Source organism: Cnephaeus nilssonii (assembly GCF_951640355.1).
Source record: "Cnephaeus nilssonii genome assembly, chromosome: X".
Classification (NCBI taxonomy): domain Eukaryota; kingdom Metazoa; phylum Chordata; class Mammalia; order Chiroptera; family Vespertilionidae; genus Cnephaeus; species Cnephaeus nilssonii.
In genome coordinates, this window is record NC_137071.1 from 18,048,295 (window position 1) to 18,068,349 (window position 20,055).

Sequence of the window (20,055 nt, forward strand, 5' to 3'; positions counted from 1 at the left end):
TGTTTCTATCTCTCTCTCCTTCTCCCTTCCTCTCTGAAATCAATAAAGAAATATTTAAAAAAAAAAAAAAGGAAGAGAAGAATATGAGAAAAAATAAGATTCCTAACTTTGTGTCACCAAGAAAATCATACATAGCAAAATCAAAATAGTTTAATATTCACTATGCGATATTTTCCATTTAGGAAATTTCATCTCCACTAGAAAACAGAATTAGGAGATTTGAGTGGCTGTTGTGTGGCTTTATCTAAGTAACCATTCCATTTGATAATAAAAACACAATTCCAATTTCCTACAACACTAGAGGCCCGGTGCATGAAATTCGTGCACGGGGGGGGGGGGGGGGGGCGTGTCCCTCAGCCCAGCCTGCACCCTCTCCAATCTGGGCTGTCTCTCTACCCAAATATAGCAGCCTTTTACAGTTTATTTCCCTCAAGAAAAAGCAACTTGGGGGACTTTATGATTAACAAACATTCTTAACTCTTTACTCTGAAACCTTTGGCCTTTTACTTTTGCCATGATGTGTGTTCTTCTTGGCTTGTCTTCTTTATCAATTTCTATACTCCTTGAAATGAATCCTACATTTGCTTTTTTTAAATCATTTTTATTTTTTGCTTTGTTGCTATACAACCCTGGCTTTGAAAGCACTCTTTATAGCTCCTCTTCCCACATTCCTTCATCATGTGTAATATTATGAGATTTCCTCTTAATTCACACCTGACCTCCAGCCAATGTTTACTTCTCTAGCTCTTGACTCCTTCACAAACCCCTCCTCCACATTCTCAGAATAAATGAAGTGTTGTTTTAGCTGTGAAAGTTGACAAAGAGGAATGGAAACATCCTCTCCATTATGGATTCACATTGCTATACTGTGAAATATGGAGACTAGGAGTACTGATCTCAGTGGACACCAACTGTAATAGGCGGTTAATGACTATATCCCTGGCTTTTGAGGTCTCCAGATTCTTCTCTCTCGACACTTGGAGGCTAATTTGGTCCACATTTGTCATGATGAGTTCAGATGCCAGAATCTGGGTAGGAGAACTGTCATGAAACACGGTGTCCATAATGTACTGTTTATATAACTCCACCACCTTCTGTTCCAGATACTCATTCAGCACAGCATTAGAAATAGGCTTCTGCATTTGCAGGCTGTTTTTCTCCTTGATGCTGGTTATTCTCCAGTAGGATGAATACCGCTGGATAGGTTTTTGGGGCAAGTCACTGGTCTGAGTAGAAATGGAATCCTCCATCGGCAAAGGAATCTCAGATGATTTCAGCAAAGGGCCGTATTCAAAACTACTCTCGCAGAGAAAATCTCTGGTCACTGAATTGATGGCCATCACCTGGCCCCCTGCAATATGTAAGTCATTGTAATTCTTGCAAATACTTTTGCAGGAAGGTGGAACCAAGTAGGTCTCTCTGCTAGGGTGTCTACATATTTCAACTGCAGCCAAGTTTGGGCTTTCAAACACAGGATTAGGATTTGTCTGTAGCACTGTGATTCTCTGATTTTTACTGTGTTGGCTCTCTCTTGAATGTACTGAAGAAATGAACTTGCCAGAGGATTTGCAGCTCAGGTAGAGACTTCCGACTTGTGTTTCATCCACAGAGGAATAGCAAAGAGCAGCAGAGTTAGTCTCTTCTTCCTCTTCCTCAGCCACGTTCTTATTATAAGATTCACAACTCCAGGGGATGTCATTCCGGTAGGCAAGTCCACTGAGGTACCCTTCCGACAGCATTCTGGAAAGAGAGTTGTTGAGTAACAATGAGGAAAATGAAGACTGGATTTTTTTAAATTGACAGTTGATGTACCAAAAAAGTAAAGGAAGTAGTCATTTCATTCATTCACCAAGCCATTACTAATTTTGTTCCTGCTTTGTACCAAGACTATGGCATGTGCTGGAGATAGAAAGATAAATAGGACACAGTTCCATCCTTCAAGAAATTTCCACTATGGGCTCGCCCAGCTTGGCTCGGTGGTTGAGGGTCGACATATGAATCAGGAGGTCATGGTTTGATCCCTGGTCAGGGCACATGCCCAGGTTGGGGGCTCCATCCCTAGTGTGGGGTGTGCATGAGGCAGCCAATCAATGATTCTCTCTCATCATTGATGTTTTTATCTCTCTCCTTCTCCCTTCCTCTTTAAATTAATAAAACTATATATAAAATATGTATGGGAAAAATATGTATGGGAAAAGATAAACTAGATGCAAACAATTCCAATATTATATCACAGAGGGTTCAAATCATGATAGGCACAAAGGAAGCGAAGAAGAGGAGCCCCTAACACCACCTGTGGATAAGGGAAAGGAGTTATATGTCACAGAGATGACATTTCATCTAAACTGTGAAGACTAAGTAAGAGTTCCAGCCATAGACACAGAGTTATAAGAGAATATGGTGTTGTGGCCTATTCACCATACACCAAATGCTGAGCATAACCAGAAGGGTCTGGGAAAATAGGCTGGAATTAGGTCATGAAGGGCCTTAGGAGTGAAGCAAAAGCATTTGCATCCTGCCCCAGAGGAAATGGAGTGTGACTGAGAAGCTGCAAATTGAGAAAACAACATACCCAGTGGGTTATGAGAAAAACAATGAGGCAGATTCTACTGAAAATAGAGCAATATTTTACCCATCTTTGGATTTTATCCCTTAAAACTAGCACAGTTGTTTGCATTTAGGAGGGACTCAAAAGATATTTGTTAATTTGAATTAAATAACTGACAACAATGCATGGTATGAAATTAATTCTCTATCAACCCATCATGAAGGACCATGAAGCCTCACCAACCTTTGCAGCCCAGGACAATTTCCTTGCTCTACCCCACGTACTTCTCACAATAAGTCCTGGAAATGTCTCTGCACTCAACTGATGTGTTTACCTCTACCCTAGTTACCAAAGAGATTTCCTGACCATGGGCTTTCACTACAACCGCCTCCCCTCCCCACCCCCAGCAGTTGTCAGCTGAGTCTGGAGTGGCTAGAATAGGCTAGAAAGCAGCAGCTGCGTTTTCTAAAAAAGGAACACACTGACATTCTTGGCTCTGGGCACTAGACAACAAGGAAAACTGATCCTCTTTGTCCTTGAAAGCTGGGCTTCCGAAACAGACCTGTCAACATGAAGCTGCATTGAAAAGTCAAATTAGAAAAGGATTATTTGAACCATACATAAAGGACCTTTTTTACAATATTAGCATCTCTTTTATATTCATGCAGTTATTTCCCAAGTAAATTTTTAATTGTATAAAGTAAATATTACAAATATCTATAATAATAAAAATGTAATATGCTAATTAGATCAGACATCCTTCTGGATGTGCTTCTGTCCTTCTGGACGAAGCTGGGGCTGCAAGGGAAGCCTGGGTCCCAAGTGCCAGAGGGAAGCCGGTGCCAGCAGCCAGGGGAAGGAAGGCCTACTCTTGCACGAATTTCATGCATTGGGCCTCTAGTAATGAATATAATTGTTTTAATTGTATAAGAGTAATATTTCCAATGTTTATTTTCTCTTTTTGGAACTATTCCAAGATATATTCAGCAAATTTATCAATTATTTAAATGTTTATATTCCAGGTATAGTCGTGTACCATAATGATACAAAATTAAAGGTCTTCAACAAATCCATGAAGTAGTCCTTGTATGCTGGACACAGTTATAAGGATAAAGAAAATGTTTTCCTTTTCTGAAAAATTTTCCTAAGTGTGGTTCTGCCCTGGACAAACTGAACATCCAGGTGAAAAAGCAAATCTTTATATACTAGTACATGAGAAGATAATTAACAGAGCAAAAAAGTTTACAAAAAAAGGCTTTATAGTGAGGCAGTTATTTCCCAACCCTCCCCCCACCACCCCATCCCCCACCAAGGCTGCAGCTAAGGCCTTCCCCTTTCAAGGCCTCAGAACATCATTGTAGAAAACCAGAGCAGAAGTCCAACTTTCAGCTTTTGAGTTTCTAAACTGGCCTCAGAAACTCTCAGAAGAAACCATCGTTTTAGAGAAATGGCTTTTGAGATACCATAACCTGAGCTTTGATATAACATATATATTTTTAATTGATTTCAGAGAGGGAGAGGGAGAGAGAGATAGAAACATCAATGATCGGGTGAGCCCTGGGCCCCGGGTCGGGGCGAGGCCGCGGGCCCCTGGAGCCGGGTGAGCCCTGGGCCCCGGGTTGGGGCGAGGCCGCGGGCCCCTGGAGCCGGGTGAGCCCTGGGCCCCGGGTCGGGGCGAGGCCGCGGGCCCCTGGAGCCGGGTGAGCCCTGGGCCCCGGGTCGGGGCGAGGCCGCGGGCCCCTGGAGCCGGGTGAGCCCTGGGCCCCGGGTCGGGGCGAGGCCGCGGGCCCCTGGAGCCGGGTGAGCCCTGGGCCCCGGGTCCGGGCGAGGCCGCGGGCCCCTGGAGCCGGGTGAGCCCTGGGCCCCGGGTCCGGGCGAGGCCGCGGGCCCCTGGAGCCGGGTGAGCCCTGGGCCCCGGGTCCGGGCGAGGCCGCGGGCCCCTGGAGCCGGGTGAGCCCTGGGCCCCGGGTCCGGGCGAGGCCGCGGGCCCCTGGAGCCGGGTGAGCCCTGGGCCCCGGGTCCGGGCGAGGCCGCGGGCCCCTGGAGCCGGGTGAGCCCTGGGCCCCGGGTCCGGGCGAGGCCGCGGGCCCCTGGAGCCGGGTGAGCCCTGGGCCCCGGGTCCGGGCGAGGCCGTGGGCCCCTGGATCCGGGTGAGCCTGGCCCCGGGTCCGGGCGAGGCCGTGGGCCCCTGGATCCGGGTGAAGCAGTGCCCCTGGGTCCAGCCGAGACCAAACCAGAGGGAGTCGGACCTGCATTACCACCATTTGTCCACCATCCAGAGCTGAGGGGTCAGTGCCGACATGTACTCATAGGGAACCGGTGGACATTGATATTGGGTCTCAAAAGAACTGTTGGTCCAGAAAGAAACTCACCACAGACTGATTCATTTGCCTGTCAGCATAACTATTATTGCTCGTCGCACATTCAATTCTTATAAGTATATCTATAGTGACACATGATTTCGCTCATCTAGGGGAAATGATGAACAACATAGACTGATGAACAAGAACAGAACCAGAAACAAGGAGGCATCGATCGGACTATCGGGCCTCAGAGGAAGGATAGGGGAGGGTGGGGGGAGGGGGGAGAGATCAACCAAAGGTCTTGTGTGCATGCATATGAGCCTAACCAATGCTTAAGTTCAACAGAGGGTTGGGGCATCCAAGGGGAGGGGTGTGGGATGGGAATGGGGGGATGAGGACAAATATGTGACACCTTAATCAATAAAGAAATTTAAAAAAAAAAAACAAAAAAAAAACAAAAAAAAAAAAAGAAACATCAATGATGAGAGAGAGTCACTGATAGGCTGCCTCCTGCACAGGGGCCAAGTGGAGGATGAAAAATTACCATGGATGCCGGTGTGACTACATGATGACAACCAGAGATACCCCCCACTCCCATGTCCCCAACTGACCCTATGGCTCTGTGTAAGCAAGCTGGAACTTAGAGGCAACCCCAAGGAGGACGGAGCCCTGAAGTGACTGAGGACATCCTGATTGACAGTGATTACTCAGGAGAATGTAAGCTGAGCTCAAAAACGAGATCAAATTGAGGTAGAGAAAAGCAAAGATTTTCAGGAAAAATAGCTGGTTAGGCATATGCATGTATTTCCCACCCCCTAACCTTCATTAGAACAACAGTAAGTGATTTTTTAAAGATACAATCCACAAAAAGAGGGAGAATAGGAGAAGAGACGAAAGCAATTACATTTTAGAACTAGAATGCAGGAGGCCGAAGGTTAATGACTTAGGACTGTGGTCGGCAAACTGCGGCTCACGAGCCACATGCGGCTCTTTGGCCCCTTGAGTGTGGCTCTTCCACAAAATACCACGGCCTGGGCGAGTCTATTTTGAAGAAGTGGCGTTAGAAGAAGTTTAAGTTTAAAAAATTTGGCTCTCAAAAGAAATTTCAATTGTTGTACTGTTGATATTTGGCTCTGTTGACTAATGAGTTTGCCGACCACTGACTTAGGAGACGTAAAAAGGCTGAGTCTTACAAGACCCATGGGAAAACCTAAGTGCCAATCTGATTTAAATTTTCCTAAATGTCTAAGAATTGGTAGCACCCTATACCCTTTGGAAGTAGGGTAAAGGGAGTGTATCTAAAATAAGAAAGATGAATTGAAAGTCTAGTGAAAAGGCAGTCACAAACCCAGATCCTCTCTCTCATTCCAGGTAGCCAGGTGACTATCTCCCATCTCCATTCTCAGGGGAAAACTTGGGATTTATTCTCTGAAAACTTAAGGTTTCTGGGCTATGAGATGCCAGCTGAGGGTTGAACTACTGAACCAATAATAGATTAAATAAACATACGCATTTAGATGCTGAGACCCATGACCTCTCTCTCCCTTTAGCTCTCAGAATGCTGGTGGAGGGGCATCCACCTTCCAGGCAGGATATTGTGAAGACTGTTCTGGGGAATCAGACTCGTCTGAGACCAATTGACATCAGAGGTTCCCCCAACTAAATGGGGCACCCAGATCACCCTTCATTCAAGTTCACAATCAATAGAGCCCATTTAGCTTTTTGGCTCCGCAATCCTTAATATTCTCAAGGCAATAAGGATAACATTGCAATCTTGAAATATGAATGGGATGCTATTGGAAAACATTCTGAAGTTCTTGAAAATTAAAAATGTTATACAATTTTAAAACTCAATAGAATGGCTGGAAGGTAAAGTTGAGGCAAACTCCCATTTTGAAAGTAGAGCAAAACTATAAGATGGAAAATAGTAGAGAAAGGTTAAAATTAGAAAACCAGTCCAGGAGATCTGTTATCTGAAGAGTAGAAAGTTCAGAAAAAGGACAGAGTAAACAGAGGAGAAATTCAAATAATTCAACAATATTTCCCAGAACTGAAGGACATGAGTTCTCAAAATATTAGGTAAAAATAGACCACACCTCTTATTATTATTGTGAAATGACATAGAACACCTGAACCAGTGAAAATACTATAAGTTTCTAGAGATTTTTAAAATTCAGGAAAAAAATCCAAGAACCAGAATCTTCAGACTTCTCAACAACAACATGAGAAGCAGGATGATCATGTAACAATGTCTAAAAATTCTTGAACAGCCCTGACCAGTTTGTCTCAGTGGATAGAGCGTTGGCCTGCAGACTGAAGGGTCCCGGGTTCAATTCCAGTCAAGGGCATGTACCTTGGTTTTGGGCACATCCCCAGTAGGGGGGTGTGCAGGAGGCAGCTGATTGATGTTTCTCTCTCATCGATGTTTCTATCTCTCTATCCCTCTCCCTTCCTCTCTCTGTAAAAAAAAATCAATAAAAGCATATTTTTTTAAAAACTGTGGTTCACTACATGGCTGAGTTGTAAATAGCTTTTGCATAGTCATAATAATATATAAGTCACTGAAAATTGATCCAATCAAATTTAAAGTGTAACCATAAGATGACAATAAAATTGGGAAACAAAGATAATGTTTTAGCACTGATAGTAATGTAATATCAATAAAAATTGTCTTGGGCATTTGCCTATATGTCCAGACTGGGTAGCCAGTCCATACAGTGAGAGGAACAGGACAAGAATGTATGTACTTGGTGAAAGCCCGGGCAAGAAAAAGAACTAAATCCTTATTTTCGTGGTGGCAAGTCAATAAATAATGCCCAAAACTGAAAAATCCAAAAGTTGCAACACATACATGCTATTTAAAGTAAGCCCTAACAGGTTTGGCTCAGTGAATAGAGCGTCGACCTGCGGACTAAAGGGTCCCAGGTTCAACTCCGCTCAAGGGCATGTACCTTGGTTGCGGGCACATCCCCAGTGGGGGGTGTGCAGGAGGCAGCTGATCGATGTTTCTCTCTCATCGATGTTTCTAACTCTCTATCCCTCTTCCTTCCTCTCTGTAAAAAATCAATAAAATATATTTAAAAAAAAAGAAATGGCAATAAAATCAAATAATTAGTCAAAGGAGATTTAAAATAGTTGCTTCTGAAAAACGGGTGTCGATTTTTTTCATTGCAAACATCTTAGAATTATTTGACCCAAATTGTGTGTATATAACTTTGATTAATGTTTTAATTAAAATAAGAATTAAAAAGAAAATATTTTTCAAGTCACTAAGAGGGGGAAAGAAAGGAGCATTTCCTGCATAGCTGAGTTTGTGGTTAAAGATATTGTATATTCTAAGGGCAAAGAAGAGAAAGAGAGATCATTGTGTAAATAGTAAACTTTTAAAGAAAAAGAAGAATTTGAACAGGCAATGAGAAAGGGGAAAAAAGCCTTGGAGAGAGAGAAGGTCAACAAAAGTAAAGAGGCCTGTGTTGTCATTCTCATGTGGGTCAGTAATAGACACCAGTCTGGGTGGGATGCAAGTGTTATTTCACCATCATGGTCACCTAAGAAATGTTTACTGAAATGTTACAATTTGCAGAATCACTTTTTTTTTTAATTTTTGTTGTTGCTGTTAATCCTCACCTGAGGATATTTTTCCATTGATTCTTAGGGAGAGTAGAAGAAAGAGGGAAAGACAGAGAGAAACAACGATGTGAGAGAAACACATCGGTTGGTTGCCTCCTGCACATGCCCTGACCAGGGCCCGGGCCGGAGAGGAGCCTGCAACCACAGTACGTGCCCTTGACCAGCATTGAATCCAGGACCCTTTGGTCCGAAGGCCAATGCTCTCTAGCCACTAAGCCAAGCTGGCTAGGGCTGCAGAATCACTCTTTATCACCCCTTGTTCCCCTCCAGACACATCCCAAATCTCCCACTATTTATCCTATGTCTTTTCATAATAAATAATCAACCCGAATGAATTCTTACATTTTATTGTGGATACTGTTTATGAATACTCCAATAACCTCCACTCTTTCACAACAATGAAGAAAGAGGATCTAGGACTTTGTTTTGAGTAATGGGCCCTTTTCCCTATTTGTCATTGACTGAGAACTTGGTTGGTACTTTTTTTTAAAATATATTTTATTGATTTTTCACAGAGAGGAAGAGAGAGGGATAGAGAGTTAGAAACATCGATGATAGAGAAACATCCATCAGCTGCCTCTTGCACAAGCCCCACTGGGGATGTGCCGGCAACCAAGGTACATGCCCTTGACCGGAATCGAACCTGGGACCTTTCAGTCCGCAGGCCGACGCTCTATCCACTGAGCCAAACCGGTTTCGGCGGTACTTTTATTCTAATGGAATAGGAACCAAGTATGGTGCTCAAGGCAGGTCCAATAATGGAAAGGCCGACAGTGTGTCCTAATGTCTAGGGATTGATAACCTGAAAGCTAAAGAACAAGATTCCTATGAAGGTGGAGAAGGAGATAAGGTCAGAGAGATAAACTGGGTCATGCAAGGCTGAGGCCATTCTATTTACCCTGCAGACAATACAAAGCTTTGGCAGTTTGCTAAGCTGATTCATGACATGATGAAATTGATCAGTAAAGTGCAAGATGAATTTCAGCAAAGTAAGATTGGAGCTAAGGAGGCAAACTCCCATTTTGAAAGTAGAGCAAAGTTAGGCAGGGATGAATTCAGCAGCCTCCTGGGGTGATTGAGACAGGATCAAGGAGGGAGGTAGCAAAACAAGAAGAGAAGGAATGAACTTGAGAGACTAAGAATATTGGACATCTAACTGAATGAGAGAACCCTGGCCAGTTTGGCTCAGTGGATAGAGCGTTTACCTGCGGACCAAAGGGTCCCGGGTTCAATTCCAGTCAATGGCACGTACCCTGTTGCAGGCTCCTCCCCAGCCTGGGCCCTGGTAGAGGCTCTGGCAGGAGGCAACCAATCAATGTGGGCAGGGAGCTCATTAGAGAGGTTACTTAAAGTCAACAGTAAAATCAGCTCAAATGTGGGCAGTAGGACTTCATCTTGGGGGCTTGTGGAGCCTGTGAGTGTTTGGAATAATTGCTATGGGGAGCCTGCCTTGAACAGTACAAGGAGAAATGAGTGACAGCAAGAGCTGCGGTATCATGTAGCTTTGTAAAAACTACAAGAGCTTCAAATGTGTTAAACAGGTAACGTTTTAAAAATTCACATTCACAGGTAAAATTTAGTTATGTATTGAGATTCACTAAGGCAAAAGAAAATTATTGAACTAGTAGTCAAGGGACCAGAATTCTAGTTCTAACCTTGTCACTAGCTGTGGTTCTAGTCTAGTTAGGGACAAGTTTATAAAATACTGTAGCTAACATTAGTACTAGCTACCACCCTGATATGATCCTAAGTGCGATTTTTTTTTAAATATCTGTGTGGTTTTTTTTTTATTTCAGAGAGAGGAAGGGAAGAGGAGAGAGGGATAGAAATAACCAATGATGATAGAGAATCATTGATTGGCTGCCTCCTGTCCACCCCCTAGTGGGGATCAAGCCCGAAACCCAGGCATGTGTCCTAACCGGGAGTCAAACTGTGACCTTCTGGTTCATGGGTCGATGCTCAACCGCTGAGCCATACCAGCTGTGCCTAACTGCTTTTTATGTAATAAATCAATGGATCCCCATGACGATTGTAAGATGTAGGTACTATTATTATATCCATTTTATAGATGTCAAAATTAAGTAATATGTCCACAGTCACCAGGCATTCAAGCACTGGTAGTCAGAAAATAGAGCCCACACTCACTTGTTGCTTAACCGCTCAGAGACTCAAGTTCTCATCTGTAAATTAAATTCTCACCTGTGGTATTAAAGTACCTATAGATTCCCCTCAAACTTTAATGTTGCAGGGGTTTATGACTGTATTAGGAGAATAGAGAGAGGGTTAGGTGAGCATTACTCAGAATCAAAATTCATTTCTGAAAAGTTAGCAGCAGAGGGCAGCAGATAGTATGCTAAAGCAGCTTTTCAAAGATTGTTTGAAAGCTGTGTGAAGAATATTGGATGAAACTCATAAACAAAAATTATACAGATGTTAACTAATTTAATCTTCATTAAAACTCTTTCATGCACCTTTAGAATGAAAAGTGTTGTACATCATGACATTCTAAAATCTAAAGATAGAAAAATAGAGAAAGTTATTTGGGTTTATTTCTATTAATTGTTGGCATTTTTCTTAGTACATTTCAGTGATTATCTGTGAAATTCTTATGATATCACTCAGTCTCTTCAAAGGTATTACAAAATATATATTTCAAGCAAATGTTAACATTATTAGACTTCATTTCATCTGAGACACTAAAACTTGACCCAATGGATTACTTCAGTTGTTCAAAAATATTTTATCACTTGACTTTTTGTTTCTCATCATAGAGAAGCTATATATGTATATTTGGAATATATATAAAATGTCTAAATAATATTTAGAATTCTCCATGACTGGTTAAGTGTAAAGGAAAAGAAACCCAAGGACATTTGCAGATGAAATGTTCTAGGCAAATTTAGCCTACATTAATCATTACCAGACAGTGGAATACCAAAATTAACCTGATGTGCAAATTCACAACTTAGAAATATGTGCTGAAGTACAGCACTTTGTTAAACCATTTACTTGGTTTCAGAAGAAACTGCGATATAAATTCTTCCTTCTACACTAGCATTTACATAGTTTCTCAGAAAACTGTTGTTACAACTTCTGCACATAACCACACTTTTAATTTACACCCAAGCAACACAAGCATGGATTTCAAGAGAAAAATCTAAAGAGGAAAGACCTTTATAAAAGGGAACCTTTGGAAAAACCTAAGTTAGGGATCAGCAACCCTTTTAAATAAAGGGCCAAGTATTTAATATTTTAGGTCTCTGTTATAACTATTCTGCCATTATAGCAGGAAAGCCATCATAGATGATACAAATGGGTGTGGCTGTGTTCCAATAAAACCTTATTTACAAAAACAAGCAGAGGGCCAATTTGGCCCATAGGCCATGGCTTCCCTACCCTAGACCTAAGTCAAAAAGCAGATGCAGCCTGGTCAGTATGGCTCAGTGGTTGAGCGTCGACCTAGGAACCAAGAGGTCCCAGTGTTATTCCTGGTCAGGGCACATGCCTGGGTTGTGGGCTCGATCGCCAGTAGGGGGCATGCAGGAGGCAGCCGATTGATGATTCTCTCTGATTACTGATGTTTTGATCTCTCCTTCTCCCTTCCTTTCTGAAATATATATATATATATATATATATATATATATATATATATATAATTTTTTTAAAGATGCAATAAGTTGGATAGGCATAATAACAAAAGCAATTGCGTCAGGTGCTTTCCACACATTATCCCTAATCTTTCAACAATTCTTCATGTTAGATATACAGGGTTGGGCAAAAGTAGGGTTATAGTTGTTCAACTAGAAAATAATACAATAATTAATAAATGATAATACAAGAATAAACTCTGTGTTTTGCATACTCACAACTGTAAACCTACTTTTGCCGCACCCTGTATATCATAATCTGGGTTTTCCAAATGAGAAAATTGATATTCGGATATGACAAAGGACCTTCTCAAGGTCACAAAGCAACTAAGTACTAGAGGCAAGAGGCAAGTCCAAGTTTACAAACTCCAAAGCATGTGGTATGATCTTTAAGCATATCACACTACTGCACAGTTGAGAGCAGTAAATATCACAATCATGACAAGCAATTAGTCCTTCCAGGAAAAGGTAGCAACCCTGACTCTATTTAATAACAACAGAACTGCTGAATAAAGGAAGGAAGGTGCAATGAAGTTCAGAAAGAAAAGCTCCAGGAAGACAGCCAATGCCCACCCCACAGGGCTACAGATGGGACCCAATCGTGTAGTAATGCTTATATCTTTGACATACACAAATGATTTAACCTCTGGTGTGTTTTTTAATTTTTTATTGATTTCAGAGAGGAAGGGAGAGGGAGAAAGATAAAAACATCAATAATGAGAGAGAATCATTGATCAGCTGCCTTCTGCATGCTGCCTACTGGGGATTGAGCCCACAACCCAGGCATGTGCCCTGACCGGGAATCAAATCATGACCTCTGGGTTCCTAGGTCAACACTCAACCACTGAACCACATTGGCCAGGCTATCCTTTGGTATTTTAATCTAACCATATGAATACTTTCCTTAACCATTTCCACTGCTATAGCCTGGCATCATCTCACCCTTAATGTTACAAGCAGAGTAATTTAATATTACAGGTGCCCTGTTTAAATATTAACAGCTTCCAATCACTTCCAGAATAAAGTCCATACAGGTTAGGTCCTCATGATGTATGGTCCTTATCTGCCTTCCCAATCTCATCTCTGCCTTTGCCCCCACAGGATCCAGAAACTTCTCCCAGTTTCTCCCACACTTCGTGCCCATCCCAGGTATTTGTGCATTTTTTCTTCTGTCCTGAGAACCCTGGTTCCCTATCTATCCCCCGTCCCACTACCCATATCCTTCAAGTCTCATCTCCTATATCAGCATTTCAGAGCCCCTAGCCATTCATACAGAATCCATGTCCTTCAATTAGAAAGAGATTCTTGGTTCTTCTCTCCCTTGCCCCAATATACAGGGGTGGGCAAAAGTAGGTCTACAGTTGTGAATACTCAAAACAGTTTATTCTTGTATTATCTATTTATTAATTACCATACTATTGATTTGTATGTCTTATTATTATTCTGTATTTTTACTTATGATTTATCTTTTAGATAATGATGGCTGACAATTTAACCAACAAAAGTGGATACTCAATAGTAAACAGTACTGGAAGACAGAGAATGCAGAAAAGGTTCGACAAAAATGGGCTGAACGATTTGATACACCTTCATTAAGTAGACAAACAATTTACAAAATATGCGATAAATTTGATGAAACTGGCTTCAAAAAGTGGTCAACCGGACAGTATTACAACCAGGAAAATGAAATGTTAGTGAGTCAGGCATTTACAAAGAGCATCCCCCACAAAAACAAAACAAAACAAACAACACAAAAAACAAAGAGTTTCTATTGAGTTAGGCATTTCCCATAGATCTTTGAGTCATCTAATGCAATATTTAGGTTTGGAAATGTGTCAGGCAAGATTGCCTCATAGGTTATTAGAAGATGATCCGGATTACAGTTTACAATTTTGCGAAGTGGTTGTGAATGAAGACAAGGCCATGTCATCACTGATAAAATTGCGTGGTCCGACGAAGCGCCTTTTAAAACTTTCAGGTGCTGGAAATTGACACAACTGTGTCTACTATTCAGGAGAAAATCCCCATGTAATGATAGGACCGTTGAGTCAACCAGGGTCTACAGTTTGGGTGGGTGTTTCGTGTAAAGGGGTACTTAGACCTATTTTTTCCATACAACTATCACACACAACCTGTATCTCAGCATGCTGAGGGCCAGTGTTTTACCACAATCACAGAGGCAGCCTGATATTGATGTCTTCTTCTTTCAACAAGACGGAGTTCCTCCATACTGTGTAGAAACAGTGTGTGAGTTTCCTAATGAACAATTACCCAACAAGTGGATAGGTCAGTGAGGGCCAGTGGCATGGCCACCACGATCACCAGACCTCACCCCAGTGGACTTCTTTGGAGAGTTGTCAAAAATAAAATCTTTTCGCAAAAGCCACATAAGGTGGATGATATGATTCGCTGCATAAGTGAAGCATGTCAAGAAATTGATGACAATAAATGTGCCAAAGTGTGCTTGAGTATAGCAAGTAGACTACAACAGTGTGTACATAATGAAGGCCAGCAACTTGAGCCCTTACAAGATCGTACCTAAGGGCACTGTGCCACTGTGATATTCTTTTGAGTTAATAAAGCTATTGTAGTCAGCATAACCTGCATGTCTTTTTTCATATGAACAACTGTAAACATACTTTTGCCAACCCTTGTATTTACCAGGATTGCGTGAAACTTTAGCAAAATCATCTGCTACTTTAAACAGTGAAATCAATCATTGGGACAGTCCTCTGAATGAAGGAGTAATCGGCAAGAGCAAAAGGAAAGCAGGCAGATTGGGGATCGGTAGCAAGTGGGGGAGTTGGAGGCGATAAGCAGCAGAACATCCTATCCCTGGAAGCACAATTTACGTGCATGCAAACTAGGTCATCTGAGAGGCTGGGTTGATAAAGGGTGCACAAAAGACCATGGCCGCACAATAATGGAGGCAGTGGGATGGGGCTGCCTCCCACATCATAGGATGTAGTTTTATGGAACTGAAGACAGGAAGACAGCATCTGCTCTTCCATAGAAGATCTTGGGCCTAACTAGTTGGGGTGCGATTTGAGTCCCACCTTTCAGCATGTCTGCTTATATAGGTTTGCCTTTTAACAGTTACAAAATCATACATCTACAGGCACAGCTTATGTTAAATCATTTCTCATAGTGGGCATTGGGGTTTTTCTTGCTTTTTCATTATGTGTAACCACTGTGCATGCTTCCATAATGCTTCCTTAGGCCCGCCCGCTTTGGAAAAGCTGAATTATTAGATCCTAGCTATTGCAAATTGCCTTTCAAGTAGCTTGGGCCAATTTATTCTCTCACCAGCAATGTTTGAGATTAACTGTTTCCACTGACATTCTTCAATACATTATTATTATTATTATTATTATTATTATTAACTTTTCAATCAGGTAAGCAAATTTATTTTTTTGTCTCAAATTTGAGGGTGAAGCAAACTGTCTTGTTAAGATTATGTGTAGTGATATATCAGGGATGTTGTCTTTTTAATACTCCCCATTCTCAAAATACTCTATTTCATCTCTCCAATTCCCTATTTCCCTTGTAATCTAAATTCTAGATTCTATAATTCCAACCCATGTTTTTAAGAGCTTTTTTATTTGGGGGCTTTGCAGATACACCACTGAAAGGTTGTCATTGAAAAACCTGAATATTATTTTGTTCATAATCTAGTTATAATACTGTAACCAAATCTGTATTACATGTTTTAATTTTTTTCTCTTTTTTTCTTTTTTCTTTTTGTAACTGATATAAGAACTTTACCCAAAACAAAGGGTATCTTTAGGAAGGACCTCCCTGAACAACACCAACCTGCCATTTCCTTACGCTTATCTTTTAAAGTTCATATTGTTTAGAGCTGAAAATAACCATTCACTTAATCATATGCCTTGTCTTATACCCTATTATTTCATCTTTTGTGGCATTTGTTGACATTATCATTTGTCTAAAGTATCACTTATCCATATTTCAATTCTCCTCACAAAACATATACTTTGTGATTATCTATTCTTCTATCAAATGTGAAGTGATTCTTACTTAACAAATTAATTTCTGAAACTCTAATTTGAAGGCTAAGGTAATAGGTCAAAAGGCCTCTGTTTTCCATATTAACATCACCAATAATGTTGATAATGTTAATAAATAATTTTTTTAGGTCCTATGACCAGAGGTAATGACTACTTTATCTGGATATGTAAATTTCCTTATTTCAGAAAATGTAAATTTTGGTGCAGAAATATTAGTAAATATATTTCTTTCATAGTTTGGATTTGTTAAATTCTGTCTTTACATCTCACAGACAGAAAAATTAAAGCTTATGTTCATCTTTTAAATTATTTTTTAAATATTTGATACAAAATGAAAGGACTAAAAAAATTAGAAATGTGACCATAATAGTATTGACTGGTATTAAATTTCTTTGGTGTTAAAGTTGTTAATCATTGTTCATGATATTATTAATTATGCCAATTAATGTTAACATTTGCTTAGTTGTAGGCATTTGAACCAAATGCATTGTAAGGTATTTCATTGGATCCTGGATTTAAAAACTCTTTAAAGAACATGTGGAAAATTGGAGAAATTTGAATATGAATTACGTTCTATAACAGGATTGTATTTATGTTAAATTTCCTTTGCATTATAATTATGTAGAAGTCTGCCCTTTTTCGTAGGAGATATATTGCTCAAGAATTTGAAGGTATCGTGTGCCCTTAAAGCAACAATATACTTTCAAACAGTTCAGGAAAAAGCTGTGAATATGTGTGTGTGTGTGTGTGTGTGTGTGTGTGTGTGTGTGTGTGGAGAGAGAGAGAGAGAGAGAGAGAGAGAGAGAGAGAGAGAGAGAGAATGTAAATGTGGCAAATAGCTACAACTACTTAAATCTACATGATATAAATATGGGTGTTCATTGTACTATCCTTTCCATTTTTATATAGGTTTGAAACTTTGCACACCAAAATTTTGGTGAGGGTTAACAACTATTGAAGACAAATTTACATTCTATCATGTTTGAGAAGAGCATAGAGGGGCAATATCATATATCTAAGATAATCATTAGGTATGTGATTAGAAATGGTTCAGTAACTTGAAATAACTATTGAAAACATTGCATCTAAGTGTTGTTAGAATTAGTGCACTACCTTTGTATATCTGCCAAATTACCATTGTAATAAGAATATTTTACACCAATTTTAAATATTCTCTACTCCTTCAAGAAACTTCTCAAGTTCAGAAATGCAAGATTATTACACTGACCTTTGCAAGCAATGTTCTGAAAATATCCATATGAATATACTGGCCAAACCAGGTCTATATTCAAGCACAGATAGATGTGCACAAGAAAAAGTATGTTTGACTAGGTCTAAAGATAATTTAAACAATTGTTTCTCAGTTTTTTTGGTAGGATCAAGTGTAAAGATAATCCAAACAAAAGCCCACCTGTACAAGCACTGTCTTTAATACCAACAAATCACCTAGATGGCAATTCTAAAAGCACCATACTCAACCTGAGAACGACAAATATCACATAATCTCACTTATTTGTGGAATCTAATGAACAAAATAAATTGACCAACAAAGTAAGACCCAGAGCAGGGAGGCATGGAACAGACTAATGTACCTCGTACTTGGTTTGGGGTTGGTGGGACGAGAAGAGATAAACCAAAGAACTTATATACTTATATACTTATATACTTATATATCCACACAGGAATAGGGTAGTGAAGACCTGGGTGAGTAGGGGCTGGGAGGAGGGGGGAGAGGGGGGAAATGGGAGATATCTGTAATACTTTTAACAATGAAAAATAATTTAAAAAAATAAAAATAAATAAATACAATAAAGGCATCATCACTGTAGATCACATTCACTTTGAATATGACCTGCTACACAGAAAAACACTTATCATAAGCTCACAATGAATAACTGAGAGTCAAATCCAATTGGAATGTATATGATTGATTGTATTCCTCTCTAGAATTACATCACCGTAACCATTCAAGAGTTGTGCTCTCTCTGCAAAATTCTGCTTAGGTTTTTCAGCCTTTTAAATTATTTTTTTTACTTTTATGAAAGTACAGTTGGCCTTCTTTTAAAAACACAGAAGTTAAACCTGTGAAGGAATTAGTGAATGAGGACTGAATAAATTACACAACAAATATTTGATCAGATCAATCAGGGTTTTTTTTTTGTGGGGGGGGGGGGGAGGATATTTTACCAATGCCCCAAATGTGAACATGAGGAGGTAAGAGAAGGAAGTGTTTGACTTAATTTCTCATTATTGGATGTTTACTTAAACTCCCACTCACCTCTGATTTGGTAAACTAGAAAAGCATTTTACATGTCATAAGATTGGACCTGAGTTCTGATATTAAAGAAACTAAGTATGAGAAGAGAAATGAAAGAAAAGGTTAGTAGTTACAGGGCCTGTTGCCTCATTTTCTTACCTTCACTAACCAATCTGCTCCTTTGGTGCTGCAGAAACACGATTGACCATACGAAGATGAATAAGCCAGCCAGTGCTTTATCCAGAAATGTTCGCAAGCCTTTGGTGAGTATTCCTTTCACTGCTAAAAGCCAAGAAACTAAGCTGCTCATTGCATTTCCACTTTTTTTATGACTGATCCAATGGAAAAAGAGTTGGTTTTGTTCGTCTGATTTGTTCTAAAGAACAGTGGGAAGTCCCAGAAAGGAGGGGGAGGTAATAACTGACAAACCCAAACCGAGCCACAGAATGGTGTTTCTTCCCCTTTTTCAAAAAATGAAACCTATCTATGAAACTGTCTCTTGTTAAAATAGTTGATCACTACACATTATATAAGAGCCCTATCAACGTACATTTACTCCTATAACTAAATTCTCTGGGGCCTCTCTCCCAAAAGAGACCCAAAGTCAAATACAATTTAGAAAGTTCTCAGTTTTATCACTAATTATCATTTTTAAGAAGTATTATTTCTTAACTGTACTCATATTTTTAAAAAATGCAAGTTAAAACCATTTTCTCTCTCAAATTAACAAAAGTAAAAAAAAAATCAATAAAACACTTAGTGGCAAGGTTTTGTAGAAACAGGCACTCTCATACACTATTGGTGAGACTGTAAACATGTTTAGGGCAATTTCCCAGTCTCCGTCAAAGTGTTTGTTTTAATATTCATATCCTTTTACCCAACAATTTCATTTCTATAAACTTATCCATGTGATATATTTGCACCTGTGCACAGACATGTGAAAATATATTTGTAGCAGCATTGCTTAAGAATGTCAACAAGCCCTAGCCAGTTTGGCTCAATGGATAGAGCATCGCCTTTGAACTGAAGGGTCCCAGGTTCAATTCCGGTCAAGGGCACATGCCCAGGTTGTGGGCTCGATTCCCAATAGGGGCATGCAGGAGGCAGCCGATCAATTATTCTCTCTCATCATTGATGTTTCTCTCTCTCTCTCTCTCTCTCTCTCTCTCTCTCTCTCTCTCTCCCTTCCTCCCTGAAATCAATAAAAATGTTTAAAAAAAAAGAATGTAAACAAGTGGGGGGGGGGGATTCAGAAACAAGATATTGGCTAAACAAATGAAAGAATATCCCTATTGTAAAATACCATGCAGTTGTTAGTGAGGTAGTTTAATGTCCAATAATAAGAGCAAATCTCCAAAATAGATTCTTTTTTTTAAATAAATCTTTATTGTTCAGATTATTAAAGTTGTTCCTCTTTTTCCCCCCATAGCTCACCTCCACCCAGTTCCCACTCCACCCTCTGCCCTTACCCCTCCCCACTGTCCTTATCCACAGGTGTACGATTCTTGTCCAGTCTCTTCCCGCATGCCCCGCACCCTTTCCCCCCAAGAATTGTTAGTCCACTCCCTTTCTACACCACTGATTCTATTATATTCACCAGTTTATTCTGTTCATCAGATTTTCTATTCACTTGATTTCTAGA

At 40.2% G+C, this 20,055-nt stretch overlaps 1 protein-coding gene across 1 annotated transcript; it reads right to left on the reverse strand.

Moving 5' to 3' along the window:
• Positions 1-354: 354 nt before the first annotated feature.
• On the reverse strand, positions 355-18,687 carry TASL (TLR adaptor interacting with endolysosomal SLC15A4). Its single transcript, XM_079766008.1, has 2 exons — positions 18,573-18,687; positions 355-1,740 (listed from the first exon to the last, which is right to left on the reverse strand). Exon 2 carries the CDS (start codon positions 1,737-1,739, stop codon positions 846-848), a length of 894 nt encoding a protein of 297 aa, XP_079622134.1. The 5' UTR covers position 1,740; positions 18,573-18,687; the 3' UTR covers positions 355-845.
• Between the last annotated feature and the right edge of the window lie 1,368 nt (positions 18,688-20,055).